Source organism: Ptychodera flava, chromosome 6 (assembly GCF_041260155.1).
Source record: "Ptychodera flava strain L36383 chromosome 6, AS_Pfla_20210202, whole genome shotgun sequence".
Lineage (NCBI taxonomy): Eukaryota > Metazoa > Hemichordata > Enteropneusta > Ptychoderidae > Ptychodera > Ptychodera flava.
The window spans coordinates 3,932,858-3,951,682 of NC_091933.1; the positions used below are offsets into that span (position 1 = coordinate 3,932,858).

An 18,825-nucleotide genomic window follows, 5' to 3' on the forward strand; every position below is an offset into this window, starting at 1 on the left:
ATTGTGCAAAACACCCCATGGAAATTGAAAAATAACAATTCCAGACTTACCTCACTCTTATGGCGTAGACAACTCTCAATGAAGTCAAAGAAAGGACTGTCATGGCTGAAATGAAATGAAATTAGTAAATATGCTGCACTCTAATTTCTATAATGTTTTGTCAATTATGTATTCCAAGGACTAGTTTACAACATTAGACAGTTCAAAGTTCAACAAACTAATGTCCTTTACCATTATAGCCACAAACACAAATTAATACACCCATGTAAAACAAAATGCAGAAACATATGCAGGTGACTACAATTAAATGATAGTGCATTTCACACAAACCTGTTACCCAAATTTTCTGCAAAATAGGTTTACAAACAAAATGATCTTAGATTGTCCACAGTCCCTCTATCCACCGGTCTGGAAACGTGGCTGGTTTCTTTGTGACACTCCGTGATATGAACAAACACACGATTCACACCTTAAACAAAGGACACTGACAATTTCAACTGGCCGTTATATCAATGTCGCTACCCCACGATCCTATGACAGCCGCAATGTGATCGTTCAAAAACATGACATTTGTGGGTTGTTATTTTCAGAATATCACAAAACATTACAACTTGTTCCCTTTAGAAACACTAAACAATTTATTTTTTCATTAAATGGGTAACGTTGCCCCTCTAGATAAAACTTGAAAGGGACCACACATTATGGTTGCATTATGATCACAATCGAAAAACAAAATGGCCACGCACTGTTCGCAAGTGTCATGGACTATTGCCCGAAATCAAGAAGACAGGCAAAATCAGCTGAATATTAACATCAACAGCTGAGTAGTTCATTACCAAACTTGTTATTGTGTTGACATGATAGCATTTTGTAAAAGGTATTTACTGTGCCTGAGCGCGAGCGTACGTATCGAGAGTTCGCCATATTGACGCTGCATGGGAAAATATGCGAATAAAATCTACGTGCATTTCTGCAGTTGTCGTTCCTATTCTTCTCAGTTAACAGACATGATTTCACAGAATATTACACAGAAAACATATTTAGATCATATTTGGAGGCACTGACTACTAGCATTGCAAGAGAAAGGGACGACAAATTTTCCGGTGTGATTCCAGCCGTTGCTTGTGCTACGTCAACACACTCGCAGCGGTCAACCCCAGAAATTATCGCACACTATCATCATTTACGATGGGATAAGGATCACGAAAAACACACACCGGTTTCAGGATATGATAATTTCTGTCTTCGTGTCGTAGATAGACACAGAGAACACTTAATAGAGCCAAAAACAGCGAAAATTCGAGAAGAGTGTACACACAATCGGGGACTGTGGCATGCAGGACAAACCCAAGCTACGCATTATCACGTGACTTGCCCTCGTATCGCGGTTCGGCTGTGCAGTCTAGGTGATTGACACCTTTTACAATAGGCGTTTCCAGACCGGTGGATAGAGGGACTGTGGATTGTCCCATACTTACTGTGGCAAACCGGTGAGAGCTGGTAAGTATTACCCTGATTCAGTAATTATAAATTCAGCAATGAGACTTTATCATGATGTACTTACCCAGCATCTTCTTCCACTAGTAATTTACATGCAATACGGATCTATAACAGAGAAAGATTAGTTATGAGTGACCTGCAAATACCTCTACATGAAGTCAGGAACTCCAAAATCAATTTAATTACAGTCACAGAAGACTGACAGTTGTCACTATTGTTACAGCTGACCAAAGCAGTATGTTTCTCTCGTAACTATAGCACCATTTACTTTGCAATAATGTACCTCATACTTCAGAAAGACATATATTGCCTTTTCATTGTAGTCTTGTGAAAGAAATCAAAGACAATTATGTGAGAATTGCTTGGTTAATACAAGATTTAATACAAGGTGCACAGCTGCTTTATGTTTGTTATGGTATATTGAAAACACCACTGTTACATTATACTCAGATTTTTTTACAATTGATCTCTCAAAATACATTAATCTTGTAAAAAATAGTGACAACATCACTGTTTGCTCCCATATAGTTATCAAAACAAGTCAACAATTGTATGAAACATGGACATACATATACAGACAGACTGACATACACAGACTGGCACAGAGTGATGACATTGACCCCAAGTGTGCCTTGGCCCATGGAGAGTGATAAAGATATAACAAACAGCTGAATGTAATGATAAAATAGTTAAGTATAGGCCTATACAGGCACTGAGAGTGAATATGTTACAGCAATTTGATAAGTTTCTTTTCCTTTTCTACTTCTGTGATAATATCTAAGACAATCAATCTGCAAGGCAGTTTATGTATTGACAAATATGTTATCTTTTACAAGCACAAAGTAAACTGTTCTTGATTTTTCATTTACAACATTTGACATAGACTGAAATACATAACATGCAACCAATGTTTACACTTTGCCCATACACCAGATACATGGAGAAATTTCAACATACAATCATCAACTCAGAAACCCTACAGGAAAAAGTAAACATTGTTTTCTTCCAAAACAGCTGGTACATCCACATCTGGAACAACTTACAAACTTACAAACCAATTACACAAGGATGATGACACAAGAGATAAAGTTAAACTGTGGTGAACTTGACTATTCCTTTCAAATCCTTACCTAACTTGACATCTTAAACTAAAATACACTGCACTGCATGCACAAAAATACATCGGGGTGGACCATTTGATAAGGGATGGTGTCTGGAAGATCGATGAGGTACATTATCTTTTTTATCCGATCCATTGTACATTCTTTTTTCCCCACTCTCCAACCTTTTCTTTTTGTCAAACCTTCTCTGGCTGAATTTTTTATTGGCATTTGTTTGGAATTTTTTCAAAATCTGCCAGGATTTTTTTACCCCATTTCAACACCAAATACAGTTTACCATATCAAATGCTTACTAAATCACCACATTATATACTCTCAGTTCCAGTAGGTATAAAATTACCAAAAAAAATCTTAAAAATACAAAATGAAAGATATCCAAGTAAAACTGAAAGTTTCGCAAAGTTGCCCCAAAAATTCAAAATTCCGGATTTCAACTTAATTTCAATATATCTTATTAACAAAAACCCTAAGGACTGGTTTACTAAATATCAAAGCAATCAGACTGGTAAATTTTGAGAAACAAATTTTTTGACCAAAAATGAGAAAAATTGCCCCCCAAAATACAAAATTGCAGATTTCATCCTAATTTTAAATATATCTAATTAACATAAACCCTAGGAACCTGTACACTAGATATCAAAGCTACCAGATCAGAAGTTTTAGGAGAAAAATTTTTTGACCAAAAAAGGCAAAAATTGCCCCAAAAATAAAAGAAATTGCCAGTTTCAACATACCTTCAATACATTATATTGAGATTAATCTTACATACCTGTATACCAAATATCAAAGCTATCAAATCAGTAGTTTTTTGATTAAAAAATTTTTTATCAAAAATTGGGAAAATTGCCCCAAAATTACAAATATGACAATATCAATACAATTTGTGCAAACATGACTGAGGTCATTCTGAGGAACATGAATATTAAGTTTCATAGCAATCAGACGAGCGATTTCAGAGAACAAGATTTTTTTACTAAAAACAGAAAAAATACCCTTAAATTACAAACATGCAAATTTCATCCAAATTTTTGCACACATAATTTAGAATACCTAAAGAAGTCTGCATACCAAGTTTCAACCATATCTTACCAATGCTTACTGAGTTTTAGCCATTTGCAGGATTTTTCCTTTTCCCCCCTCATTTGCATATTCTTGGCACTGACATGTTCATTTGAACAAATTCACATCTCCACCCCTAGATGCACCTGTACACCAAATACTAAGACAGTAAGTGCTACGGTTTAGGAGTTTTTGATGTGGACGGACTAACAGACATACATACATACTTACATACATACACACAGACGCCATTTTGCCACCTTATACGAATACCTCCCATTTGCATATATACATATGCATATATGGGAGCGTAAAAAATAATATATTTTACACTTCTCACTGATTCAGACTTACCAACATACAAACAGCATATGGAGATTTCAGAGCTTGCCTGCTGTACTTGGCAACCAATTTTGACACAGCAAGACGATCATTCTTTCTGATGTGATAGAGCAGACCCAGTGCATGGTATTGCACCATCACATTATCACTGGACACTGCCTCAGTGGCTTCATTCACCCACCGTTTCACAACATCGTAACTGGTCTTCATCAAATGCTGTCAAGGGGAAAAATTCAAATTGATAAATCACTGGTATTTTTACATGCTTTGTATGGTATGTTAAAGCAGGTTTATGTTTTCAGATGCCTTCAAATGTACAAGTCTTTGTTAATATGCTGCATACTGGACATGTAATGCCTAACTGTTTTACCCAACTTGACATAATGATGATGGTGATGATGAAGTAAGAATTTAGCAGGAGAAAGGTTATAGAGATTCAGTACCTGGCAGGTTATCACCACTTTTCACTTTTGCCACCAAAACTGTGTTATTGTTTGATTTTGAGTTAACATGGGTGACATTGACAAATTCATATGTAGCTACCATGTAACGTTTGCACCAGCTATGATGACCTGTGACCACAACAATTACATGTGCACTTCAAAATCTTACCAACAGAAAGACACACTGCTCAAAATAACTTTTAGAAGCATAAAAGAAATCAAATTTTAGCAAAGTATACAATGCACACCCATACAATATGAAAACTTGGTCTTACCAAAGAAGAAACCAGGGCAGCGCTGGACACAGCGTGTACTTTATCCACAATGGCCTGCTTCATGTAACGTTCAATGCTCTGTAACATTGTACTCTGAAATGAATCACATCACAGACTTGAATGACAATTCTCATACAATGACAATGTAACAGAAAATACTTGATGACATTTTTGCTAATACTCAATTCTTACAATAGTAAATGCATACGTTGCTCATGAAACTCTAGTTTTCTTTACTGCAATATTTCATTGCGTCAGTACATATTGTTACGTGCAGAGAAAACGAACAAAAGGGTGAACTCAGCAGTTAACGTTTAAACAAAATTTATTACGAAAATAAAACTAATTGCTAAGTCAGGGATAGAGTACAAGCTTTAAAAGTGTACAGACTACTTATCTCAGCTGGGACGGCAAAGCTCCAGTCTCAGAGTTGTAACAGTCAGTTGGATGAATGAACAGTCCTTTGGCTTGCAGGCTTGAAGTTGAACAAAGTCCACAGTATAAATCCAGCGTTGGCAGAGAAGTCTTGAAAAGTCTTGAGAATGACTACTGCTGGAGTTTAGTAACACACAAGAGACACGATCCCAAAAGTCTGACTGGAAGCTGAGCGCGTCCCTTTTATAAAGGCATATAAGAACAATCTAGAACTTTTATTGACATGCTAATTACTGTTCTAAAATTATCTCCCTTACACAACTAATCAACTTTCCAGAACATTCCAAACATGACTAATTGAATTCAAGGTTGTGAGGTCATCAAGGGCAGTGACCTTGGGAATGTTCTAGACTAATTGAACTCAGGTCATGATGAGTGTGGGGGAAATGACCTACATAACACACCCCCTCTTCAAAAAAAGAAAATTTTTCAAAGAAAAATCTTTCTTTTACAAATGTAATCTTGAAAAAGATTTAAGTACTCAAAATTTTTTTACTCTAAAGTAAAATTTCTTGAAAGTGAACAACAATAAACTCTAAATACGAGAGAGACAGTCTGCAATTAAATTGTCTCTGCCTTTGATATGTCTAATATCAAGATTAAACTCCTGTAACATTAAACTCCATCTTAGCAATCTCTGATTTTTGCCTTTAAATTTCTGCAGAAAAACAGAGGGTTGTGATCAATATAAACCACTATTGGCTGATTTGAAGAAGTAACATAAACTTCAAATGCTGTAAAGCTAATATCAAAGATAAACACTCTTTTTCAATTGTAGAGTAGTTTCTCTGGGATTTGTGTTTCTCTGGGATTTGTTAAATTGCTAAATTTGTTAAAAATAGCAAACAGGATGATCTGTCCCATGACTATCCTCTTGCAATTTGGTATTGGAAAAACTCGAAATGGCACTGAATTTGGCATAAAGTATGCATGGCAAAGTCCGTTATTTTTATTGAGTTCGATAAAGTCATTGTTCGGCAAATACTGGCTTCCTCTTGGAGATATTCCGCTTTCGCAGGATTCAGTCTGTCTGGATGTTGTTCCACTGGATTACTGTCGCAGACATCTTCGTTGTGATAGATGATGTTTGTCCTTGTTGGAACATCTTGAAACAAATGTTCATGGATTGGTTCTTTCAGCTGTTGTTGTTGTTCTGGCTGGAGGTGTGCCAACTTTGTAGACTCCAGCTTCTCCAGGATTTCTGAGTTCTGAAGCTTGACCGAGCCCAGCTTTGAGTTTAGAGTATTTTCACTCAAGTCAGTTTCAGTATCACTATCTTCATAATGGCCAGAACTGACTGCACTGACAGGCTGAGTTATAGTAGGATTATCCCTATCCAAATATGGCTTAAGCATATTTATGTGACATAGCTGTTTTTGTTTTCGCCTGTCAGGTGTTATTATGATGTAATTTAAATCACTCAATTTCTTATCAATTAGGTATGGCCCAAAGTAACGAGCATGGAGTGGTTTGCCAGGAATCGGAAGTAGAACAAGAACTTTTTGACCTGGTTCAAACTTCCGTTTTGAGGTGCTTTATCATATTTGATTTCATTGACTGCTGAGATGACTCAAGATTTTCTCTGGCTAATTCACATGCTTTAGAGAGTTTTGTACGAAAATCTGACACATATTGCAAAATATTCAGACAATCATCATCGTCTGATAGGAATTTCTCTTTAACGAGCTTAAGTGGGCCACGGACTGTATGTCCAAATACAAGCTCAAATGGGCTAAAACCAAGAGACTCCTGAATTGACTCTCTAACAGCAAAGAGCAAAAAATGAATTCCTTCATCCCACTGCTTCTCTGTGTCAAAACAGTAGGTCCTAATCATGTTTTTCAAAGTTTGATGAAATCTCTCAAGAGCACCCTGACTTTCTGGATGATAGGCGGATGACCTATACTGTTAATGCCTAGCTGATCCATTACTTGTTGAAAAATACCAGACATAAAGTTGGAGCCTTGATCGGACTGGACACATTTAGGGAGGCCAAATAAAGTGAAAAATTTGACTAAAGCTCTCACTATAGTCTTTGTCTTTATATTTCTCAGTGGTATGGCTTCTGGGAACCGAGTTGATGTACACATTATTGTCAGCATGTACTCATTTCCTGATCTTGTTTTTGGTAGGGGCCCAACACAGTCTATTAGTATCCTACTAAATGGTTCTTGAAATGCAGGAATTGGCTGTAAAGGGGCCTTTGGAATGGTCTGATTTGGCTTTCCTACCATTTGACATGTGTGACAAGTTTTACAGAAATGTGCTACATCCTGCCTGAGATTAGGCCAATAAAAGTGACTGAGAATTTTGTGATAAGTTTTCCTGACTCCTAAGTGACCAGCCCAGGGCGTTTCATGGGCCAGGCGCAATATTTCAGCACGATAGGGCTTTGGAACCACAATTTGATGTTTTATAGCCCAATCGTCATCAACCAAAACATCTGGAGGTCTCCATTTACGCATGAGAATACCAGATTTTGTATAATAGGAAACAGAGCTATCTGAAGTTTTACCTTCATCATCTACCCTGTCAAACAAAGACAAAATATCTGGGTCTTTGTGTTGTTCTGCAATGAGATTTGATCTAGAAAATGTCTGACTTTGGTCAGCAGAAGTTTTACTGGAAGTTTCAAATCCACGAGGGATAACGGAATGATCCGTGTCAAACACCTGACTGAGAAAGGTGTCATTTAAGTCAACATCTGTGACATTATTTTTGAGAGTATTTTGATTCTCGGAAGTTTTCTTTGACATGGCTCGAGTAATGGCACATGAAGGAAATAAATCGGGTATCTCTTGTTCAATTGGCTCTGGATCCTGATCTAAACTAGGATTATCAGTCACAAGTGGATTAGTAATGACCTTGTCCCCAGCAAGGTCGTTTCCAAGAAGAAGGTGAATCCTTCAAAAGGCAAAAAAGGCCTAATACCTAAAGCCACAGGTCCAGAAACAAAGTCCGAAGACAAATAGACATTATGGAGAGGAACAGGAATGTAGTCATTGCAATCTACCCCCTTAATAAGAACTTTAGAACCTGAAAATGACTTTTCAGAAAACGGCAGGGTATCTGCCAACAAAAGAGACTGGGAAGCCCCGGTATCTCTTAAAATTTGACAGGGGTAGCGGAAGAAAAATCACTAGAAAGTGATATAAAACCATCGTGAATAAATGGTTCGAAAATACCCATAATGCTATCTTGAGAAGAATTGACCTTGACCTCATTAATTGGGGATGAGAGGGATTTAACCTCAGAAAATGTGTTGCACACATTATTAGACTCTAATCGAGTTGATGAAGAAATAAAGCCGGTGGGTTAGATCCACTTTGACTACTTTGACCTTCACGTTTTCTTTTCAATTTGAAACAATCTGACATTAAATGGCCGTCTTTCTTACAATAATTACAAGAAAGTGTACCGAACTGTTTGTCAGAAGGAGATTGAGACTTGGGATCTGATGATGTGGGAGTGTTACTTGAATTTTGTGAACTGTTGTCATTTGATTTTCTACTGTCCTTTGAGAAATTCTTGGATGAAAAGGAGGAGTTAAATTTACCTGCATTGTTTCTGTATGAAAAGGACTGGGATGGTTTGCTGAGAAAGGAAGATTTGTGGGTCAATGAATAATCATCGGCCAAACGTGCAGCAACCTCCAATGTATCTGCCTTTTGTTCATTGATAAATGTCTTGATGTCACTCCGGATGCACCTTTTAAATTCCTCAATCAAAACAAGCTGTCGTAATTTGTCATAATTCTGACTGACCTTTTCCGAAGAACACCAACGATCAAACAGTTGTTCTTTTGTTCGAGCAAATTCAACATAAGTTTGATCTTTCGCCTTCTCACAATCCCTAAATTTCTGACGGTAAGCTTCAGGCACCAACTCATAGCCTTGAGAATTAATTCCTTCACAGAATCATAATCTGAAGCCTGCTCTACTGACAACTGAATGTAAATTTCTCTGGCTTTACCCACCAAAGCACTCTGCAAAAGCATAGACCAGGACTCCTTAGGCCAATTCAGACTCTGAGCAATTTTCTCAAAATGGAGAAAATATTTATCAACATCCTTTTCTTGGAAAGGGGGAACTAACCTGAAATGCTTAGTGATGTCAAACTTGTCTGAAGGGAAGAATTTTCCTGACTGTCCAAGCTCTAAACGTTTTATTTCTAACTGCAGTCGGTGTTCTGCTAATTCTCTTTCCTTTTCTTTTTCCTCTCTTTCTTTCTCCCTTTGTCTTTCTTCCATTTGCAATTCTTTTTCTTTCATTTCCAATTCCCTCTCTTTCTGTCTTTCTTCCATTTCTAACTGCATTTGTATTTTTTCTTTTTCTAATGCCTGTCTCTCCTTTTCCATTTGTAATTCTTTTTCTTTCATTTGTAATTCTTTTTCTTTTTCTAATGCCAATTTTTTTAGCTCGAAATCTGCCTGTATTTCTAATTCCAATTTTTTGAGTTCGAAGGAAGACTCAGGCTCATAATCTTTTAAGGCAGACTCCTCAAAATGGCCAGAATTAACTAAATGTTTTGCAATCTTGAACTGTATTTCTCGCTTGCGCATAGATCTTTTGACATCTACTTTAAGGAAATTTGCCAGTGCTATGAGGTTGTCTTTTCTGAGGGAATTAAATGTGTCCTGATCAAGGTCATCCATAAATTCGTCTGGCTTGAATTCCGCCATGATTGAATTTCGCTGAGTTCACAGTATACAGTAGTTTTGAAAAGGTAGGCAAAATGTTGTCAAACGGCTCAAAATATTCGTATCCCGGACAAGCCCCCAATTTTGTTACGTGCAGAGAAAACGAACAAAAGGGTGAACTCAGCAGTTAACGTTTAAACAAAATTTATTACGAAAATAAAACTAATTGCTAAGTCAGGGATAGAGTACAAGCTTTAAAAGTGTACAGACTACTTATCTCAGCTGGGACGGCAAAGCTCCAGTCTCAGAGTTGTAACAGTCAGTTGGATGAATGAACAGTCCTTTGGCTTGCAGGCTTGAAGTTGAACAAAGTCCACAGTATAAATCCAGCGTTGGCAGTGAAGGTCTTGAAAAGTCTTGAGAATGACTACTGCTGGAGTTTAGTAACACACAAGAGACACGATCCCAAAAAGTCTGACTGGAAGCTGAGCGCGTCCCTTTATAAAGGCATATAAGAACAATCTAGAACTTTTATTGACATGCTAATTACTGTTCTAAAATTATCTCCCTTACACAACTAATCAACTTTCCAGAACATTCCAAACATGACTAATTGAATTCAAGGTTGTGAGGTCATTAAGGGCAGTGACCTTGGGAATGTTCTAGACTAATTGAACTCAGGTCATGATGAGTGTGGGGGAAATGACCTACATAACAATATCATGGACTATAGTTTCAAGTACTTTGAGTCTCTGACAATGCATGTAAGTTATTACATTAGAAGTAACCATTGGTTGTATGCTGTAATGTGGAGCCAATATTACCAACAGATAATTTCACATGGTGAAACTTAAGATGACAGATACAGAGGTGTAACTCACATGCTAGCAATCAAAGACAGCATGACAAGCTAATCTGATCTGACATTACTTACATCAGTGATCTTACAAAGAGTTCTAATGGCAGCAGCCCTGAACATATCTTCCTTGCCAGTCATGTCTTTGGTAAGACTGCTGGTTACGATGATTACGTCTTCAGCAATGTTGGCCATCTCTTTGATGGTCAAATACACCATACGTCGCAATGTTGGCTGAAAAATGGAAAAAGGCCCGATAATGTGTAAGTACCGGTAAGAGTTTCACATCATACCACAGTTCACTGAGATACGGGGATACTATGCTGCATTCTGTTGACCTGACTGCTAAATGCTTAGCACCTTATAATAAATATTAGATATATGCTATGTGTAAAAATACTGCAGGATTTAAAATGATGAACCAGAGTACAAAATCACAAAATCACAGCACAGGTGCTACAGATGAAAAGGTAATGGAAAAATTCAAAGGGTAGTCATCCGTTTCAATTTAACATGAACACTGATTACAGTAACATCAGTTTGGCACAATCTTTGATTTAGTTCTACCGTAATGTAAAAAAATCCTAACATAAAAAAAAAAACATGGTCTGCCTCTAAAATTTCACCACTGAACTTCCATACAATAAAATTATTTTCTAAAGTCAACCTCTCCAGTGAAAAGGGGAAGAAAGTATTCAATCTTTGAAAAGTGGTGCTCTGTTAGACCACTCAGCTTTACTGAAAGACTAGCTGTTCGTGTCGTATATACTTACATCATTAGATTGGAAAAGTTTTGTCATAGCAAAGAATGTCTCTGTTGCCTCCATGGTGCCAATGTGCTCTCCCTGTAAACACAGAATGAAATAAAATGTCAAAGTGCCTTGGAATCAAACAACATGCAGAGTGGTGATATGAAGAAAGCATTAACAAGTTTATAAGTATCCCTATACCACTGCTCCATGAAGTTGAAAGTGCTTGAATCCTGATGATAGTTATGGTAAGAAAAAACAAAAACAAAACAAAAACAAAAACTGAATTACCTCCTAGTAATCACCATCCAAAAGTGTCAGATAGCAAGAAAAGAAAAAAACACAAGGTGATGCAATTAAATAGTAATGTATAAAGATCAATTCAAAGCAAGCATCAAGAGGAAACATATAGATACTATAACAGTACAATACTAGTACACTGTACCAGTACATGCGATAATAAGCATACTTAAAAACTGAGGTTTGATGAAAGAAGCAAAGCAAATTACTGCCACTATGATTAAAGATAGAATGCACATCAGGGAGAGATTTTCTGGTCTACAACTTGTGAGGTTTATTTTGAAGCTCATGGAGTTAGTATTTTTCAACAGTTTATGTTTGCAAAAATCAATTACACTAGACAACTAATAAGAGAGATTGTAAATTTGTAGAATTACTAATGGATTTGGTATTCTTGTTGCTACTATGTGAGAATGTACCGGAGTAACATGCTCATATCAGCAGATATTCACAGCAAAAATTGAAGAAAAAACACCTTGTGTTGATTTTTGCAACACACTGATATGAATCAACAGTAATATTTTTTTCAACAAATCATCTGCACAAAATCTATTGCCTCTGTAACTCTACTTTGGGCCTCTAATTAATACTTTTTTACCATGCAGTACCACATCATGCAGTAACTTGTTTTATTTCTCCAAGTATGTATCTCATGATGACTTTGGCTGTATATTAATTTTACAGCTTGAAATACAGTCGCAAGATGATCACCACAGGTGAGCAAATCCACTAGCCACAGCTAGTAGGTTTACTGATTAATTAACCCTTTTCCTGCCAAGTCGGTGAAAATCCGCTTGAAATTCGGTGTAGCCAGAATCTAAGCACTGGTGACCGTTATTCTCCCAACCCGGTGGAAATCGGGCCCTTTTTGGGTACCCCCTTTCCTGCCAAGTCGACGGCACTACGTTTTGCTATCCCCTGTGCGTTTAGGGGTCATCCGAGGAGAGGTTTTCTGACAAGGAACGCCTTTTCCCCTCGAAATGGGTTCGCAGGGAGTCGATAGACAGGGAAAGGTGCAGAAACCTGTCCGCCAGTGCCCCACACCCGAGGGGGGCTGGGTTTTTTTTACCGCTTTTTAGCGGACTTGGCAGGATAGCATGGTGACGTTTTCTGGCGGAGTTGGACGTACTTGGCTGCCTGGCACTATAGAGATTGCTGCCGAACTTGACCAACTCGGCAATGCTAATCTAGAAGGCTACCTCTTGCAAACGACTTGGCAGATATGCCGATGGTGCGAGACGAAAGTCACTTATTCAGTTGTGCGTGACTGAAAATGAGAACGTATTTTTGACGGGACGGCTCGACTTGTTCCTCCGATGGAACGGATATGAACAACTCGGAAATACCATTACAAACTGGTGTCCGACGTACTAAGCTGGGCTTCAGCTCTGCAAGTTCAAGCCAGGCAACGTCCTTCACCGCCTTGGCCGTGCCATTCAATGGACGTAGCTTTGGATTTTTTATTTATTCCATCGTCCGAAGTATTGGCTCTGGTTTGCAGGCAAACGTATCCTCTTGCCGACGCATTAGTAACTACGTACGCTGTTTGCGTAAAGAGAATTCAAAAGGTGACATAAGGTCAATATGCTACGGGGATACCGCCTGCAGTTAGCAGGGACTGCTTTTGTTATGCAAACCAGCTAGCAGTACAATATGGCTGCCAGGCATGTGGACACGTCGATGGCTAGAACAATGGAAGCATATTGCGTTGCACCGTGCATCGCAGGCACGCAAGTGAGGAACTGAAGACTTGGGTGTAGTGACTGGTTATCACTGGTTAGCTGCAGCCCAAGCCATGTCGGTACAAACCCGTACCTGACTGAGGACCACTCGATTAAGTCAGTAATGAACGGTAACACTCGTAAGCCAACTCCCAACTGAGCTGGCTAAACTACGTTGAGCTGTGCTTCAATGGCTCAGCCATGTCGTTAATACAACGGCAAAAACGTAGTTTTTGTGCTACACTGCCAAGTCGTTTAAGGTACGTATTCAATTGACCCTACCCTGGGGAAACAGGACAGGTTTGCCGGTGCTTCTGCACCCCTAGCACGACCCTCAGGGTCTCTGACTAACAGACGAGTGAGGTGATGATTGTGCCTAGCGGACGTGCGTAATACTGAAGGAGTTTATTTCCGAAAAAATAAACATGAAACGGCAATAAAATGACGCACTCCCAGGGGCAAACAAAGCCGGTGACCTCAATTTTTTTCTGCAGCAACCCTTGAGCTCCTTCCCCTGTCTACGGGCATGTAGAAATTATCGAAGTCTAACACGTATAAGTACGGCTAAAACTACCCTGAAAATGGGCGATTTCTGCCAAAATGCCTGGCAGGATAACATGCAGGAGAGCCAATCTTTTGCAGGCACATATTATGGGGCGGTTTTCTACTGACTTGGGAGAATAACGGACAAGGGCGCTCGGCAGGATTAATTAACGATGTCCTGCCAAGCCCATATTTCACCACCAGGTCAAGATGGTTAAAATTAATGAAACACAACATATTCCACATGGTGTATTTTAACATAGTACTGTACATTTGAAGGCTGTTGAAAACATAAATACTGTAAACTTGATTTTTTGGACTAAAGATGCCATAACAGGCCAAGCCAAGTGGGTGAAAATAGTCATGTTTTGGCTCAATACCGCTTTTTACTGACTTAGCTGATTGAGAAGTGATACTGTCTGGCAGGGAAAGGGTTAAAGTTGATGAGGTAAAATGTTTGGGACAATCTCCAGTACAACATTCAGAAATAAGTAGGGTCTAGTGTTATGTTTGGGAAAGGGATCAAATTTTAAGAGTGTATGCGAGATGATTTTCACTGAACATGACAAGACTTACAGTGTTGATGATGTAGAGTATCTTGGTCAGAGTGTGACAGCATCTTCTTGGATTTATAGGTGTGTCATTGAAATTACGAGCCTGAAATTCAACAATCAGGAAAATATGTATTAGATCTTTCCAAAGATTCAGGCACAGTGTAGAGAGTGTGTGGTACACTTCCCTTGGTGAGAGAATACAGATATGTTTCCTGTTACACTGCAAAATCAACGATCCAGTAACAAGGAAACTGGAAGCATGTCAATGATAATGAGACTATCAGAATTCTCCTGTATTCCACAAAAAAATCCATCCACTATTTCAACTTTCAAGTCTTTTCAGCCATGTTCCCTTCTTCTATACAAGTATTCAACAACAACACCAAGATCTAAATTTACCATATTATATATTATTAACAAAACGGCTTAGCTCCTGGAATTGTTTTTGCAACATTCTGTTTCATGTTACTAAATGAATCTATAAATGGTAATGGTTACCATGGACTAGTGAAACCTAATTCTGGTCTGGTGGCAATACATACTGTTCGTTTCATTAGAATAATACGATTTTTTTTAAACATTCATACAGGTCTTATATTTTCCACATGTACTTACTTCTTGCAATACAGCACTCTTTTCCAAGTTTGCATATGGATTGGAAGAACCTGCAGGGTAGAAAGTAACCAGCCAGATTTATTTCTGAAACTCACCACAAGTGATCTTATGACATATAGAAAGTTGCATTTAGCTAGAACAGAAATATTTTTGGTTGATACTACGACAGATGACTGTCGAAAACTTGCCCACGTGACTTGCCTTATTAGCTGCAGAAGTCTCTGCGTTCAACTTTGAAGCCCTAACAAACATAGCCAGAAATTTGTATTGCCTGCTAGCGTGAAGTGGCACAGTAAATGAAATCAAAACCATTTCAAATGCCTACAGAATTTGTATAACTTTCTTAGGAACACAAGGAGACTTTTTTCAAATGAAAGGAGGACGCTATAGGTGTGAAGTTCATTGATGTTGTCAGATTCTCGCTTCGTTACCTCAAATCAGAGTTACAACATTTTACTGGCTGACAATACATGTAGTGTCTGTGATGTGATTTCAATTTCTTGACAAAGCGGCTCTAGGTAAATGTAACAGATTATTAAATACAATTCTATATCAACACAAAATCAATCATAAATTTTACGTGAGTGGCGATGTCCTACAATATTTCTTGAAACTTTCGATCTGGTATCTTCACGTAGTCAGTCGAGCCGACGACAAAATGAATCGGCAGCTGACACGATCGAAGCACAAGTCAATCATTCTGGTCTTACAAAATAACTTATTTCTGACTTACTGTCTTCCTCATCCTTCTTATCCCTTTTCAACATATGCATTTTCGTTAGAACAGTTCTCAAAAAGTACGCAGGAAAGTCAAAATTTTACTGATGTGTGCTGTATTACACTTCCACAACACACCGGCCACGTCACTTCATATGTACTGCGCATAATACTGCGCATAGGAAGTTCAGCAAAGCATTATGGGGAAAGCTCCCTAGGTTCTCATATTTAGCTCAGTTCGGGTGGATATGGTCATGTGATTATCGCTTTACAGCTTTTATAACTAGGCATTTAGATACTTGACTATCATCAAATCATCAAATAGTTATAAACCATTCCGTATCAAGTATTACAGTTTATTGAAGGGTAAATATCGCCCTCTTTTGAAACCAGAGCCAGCCTAGATTTGTTACCAAACTACCCTTCAGCGTTTTTTCTATTCAACTTTTGACAGCCTTGTCACAGGTGGCGCACATTGAACGCGTATAAAATTATATCTTATTTTTCACTTTCATGGTGAACTTTATTAAAAGTGAAACCAACAGTTGTAAATGTGTACACAACTGTATCAAATTTCCATTGTGTCAGCATAACAAATGTTAAATATATTGTTGAAACTGAAGCTATTTAACAACTTTAAACCCCCGGGTTTAAACCATATGCTTTCAATGATAGTTTCCTACCATATCCCATCTCTTCAGCAAAAGTGTTTAATGACTGTTCAAACCGACGGATTTTGTGTATACTAGATCTCATGCTGTATGTCAGCAACAGTTCAGTAGCTTTTTAGATGTTTTCAGGCTAAAATTAGCTTAACTGATGAGTCAAGCCCAAACTTTTTCAATCATGCATTTCTTATATTTTGCACACCACTAGTGAGAAAATAACCGATCTAGAATGCATTGTGGATTACAAACCTTTATGAACAGCCAATGAATCATTGGTTCGGAAAGCGACGACTAAGACCTGCGAAAATTACTACAACGGTGTTGTGCCGAATTCGTCAAAAATACAGGTCCGTGTCCCATGAATTCGAAATTTATGGGTCATCCTAAATTTTAATGCCACGTTATAAAGCCTAAATTTATCCACATTCCGGTGCAGAATTAAACCCATTCAAAAGATTTGTGCCATTTTCTGGTCGTTACTTTTTATTGCTGTTCTGACATTTCCGTCTAAAGTTAAATATGTCCCTAAAAATACGCGTCTGAAAATGTGCAAAGCTTGAGTTCCGAATTAGCTCATATTCAAAGTTCGATTCTGTCAGTCGCATGCTCACTCTTTTGTTACCGTTGACGTCACAAATAAAATTACTGCTCATGTAAGAATGAACTTTACATAAGTATTTTGCTTTGATGATAAAAGACCAAAAATAACGGGTTTTGATGTCTGCTTTCAATGTTTCAGAACCCTACTATATTTTTGTCAAAGACTTTATGCCTTACATGAGTAGCAGGAGAGAAAATACCTTCAATGAACAATATGGACTTACCAATTCGAGAGGTGAATATTACTCTACTTTCATTGTAGAATGGGAATAAAGGTTCGATTTAAATTGAAACACATTTAGATTTGAATAGCCACAACGGCGAAAACAATGCATAATTTTCCACCTAAAAGCAATGGTTACGTCACAGTCCTAGCATTATTACTTTGAATCCTTAGATTAGTCATAAAGTAAAGTAAAACAAGAGTTTGGTGTATTACCGTAGTTAGGGAACACCATATATTCTTGTCCGCTCACTTTTACTTCTTATGTATAAACATAAATAAATTGGCATTAGCTTTTGTTTCATTTATGTTTTATTTCACAGCCGTAATAGTGGCAACTGGTTACGTTGCATTTACATAAACAGTTATGGTTTTGATATCTCTGTACACATTTTGTCAGCCGATGCACTAATCACAGAATAACCTCTACTTAAAACACAAATATTTTAAGTCGGTAAAGTGAATGAACAAAATGCATAAGTTCCTGCAAAAATTATTTTAATGCTTTCGCGCACGCGTAGGCCTATTGCGGCGTGCACTTCATTTTCGTGAGGCTGCGTTCACAAAAATGGTGAGGGGAGGGTAGGAGGAATCGCGATTGAAATCTAATTTTTTTTCAGATCCCCCTCAATACTCTCAAAAAAATTTCAAGTCCCCCCGTCTATATGATCACTTTTTTTCGATCCCCCCTCAAAAAAATTATCATATAGCCGCATATTAGTTAGGAATTGAATGCACGCAGAGAAATGATACACGTGTATTGTGAAGTTCTGCTCGTAGATGTTCGGCACTACCTCTTATCAGCAGTTTGTAGAGCTATATTCCTAAGGCAAGTTCTTGTATTGATTCATTTTAAACACATCAGTGGACTTTTTGGATTTATCAGTCTAAGCCGACTTGAGTTAATCCAACTCCGGCCAGGTCAATGGCACCAGCTGAAGAGCACAAAAAATGACGATCATGAGTGAGTTTCTTGCTACATTTTGCCAACAACTGTGAAAAACTGAGCACAATGACCTACCGAACAAATAATTTTACAAAAGTACAAGACATATACGACTTAGATTCTACTATAAATGTTTTTACAAAATTGACAATATTTGAAGGTTAAAACATTCCAAACGTTTTAATCTCAGAAATTTTGGGTGTAATGATGGTGAATTTGGTAAAAAATAAATAAATAAATTCATTTAGTCACTCATTTTTTCATTTAAATTATATTCTTTACTGTTCAAAATTTTACTGTTGTGTTATTGTATGATAAGATGTGAAAATTTCATTTACTTCATGAACTTGAAATGAATGGTTTTATATATATTGATTTTAAGTGATATTCATGAAGAACAGTGACCAAAATTAGGCATGGTGACCTCATCTTTTTTCTCGATGTTTGATTATTCTTATATGCCAGAATTCAAAACTCCCTGGTAACTGTTAAGTCTCGTGGTCTTCTATGTGTTGTTCT

The 18,825-nt window shown here is 37.6% G+C and overlaps 1 protein-coding gene across 1 annotated transcript in view; it reads right to left on the reverse strand.

The window, feature by feature from the left end:
* LOC139134618 (coatomer subunit gamma-2-like) overlaps positions 1-16,052 on the reverse strand; it is a 30,721-nt gene extending 14,669 nt beyond the window's left edge. Inside the window, exons 1-9 of the mRNA XM_070701546.1 lie at positions 15,886-16,052; positions 15,153-15,202; positions 14,560-14,640; positions 11,444-11,515; positions 10,749-10,904; positions 4,741-4,833; positions 4,035-4,238; positions 1,565-1,605; positions 51-105 (exon numbers count right to left, since the gene is read on the reverse strand). Of these exons, the coding sequence (XP_070557647.1) occupies positions 51-105; positions 1,565-1,605; positions 4,035-4,238; positions 4,741-4,833; positions 10,749-10,904; positions 11,444-11,515; positions 14,560-14,640; positions 15,153-15,202; positions 15,886-15,925 (792 nt within the window). The 5' untranslated portion in view covers positions 15,926-16,052. The remainder of the gene's footprint in view (positions 1-50; positions 106-1,564; positions 1,606-4,034; positions 4,239-4,740; positions 4,834-10,748; positions 10,905-11,443; positions 11,516-14,559; positions 14,641-15,152; positions 15,203-15,885) is intronic.
* Positions 16,053-18,825: the final 2,773 nt, after the last annotated feature.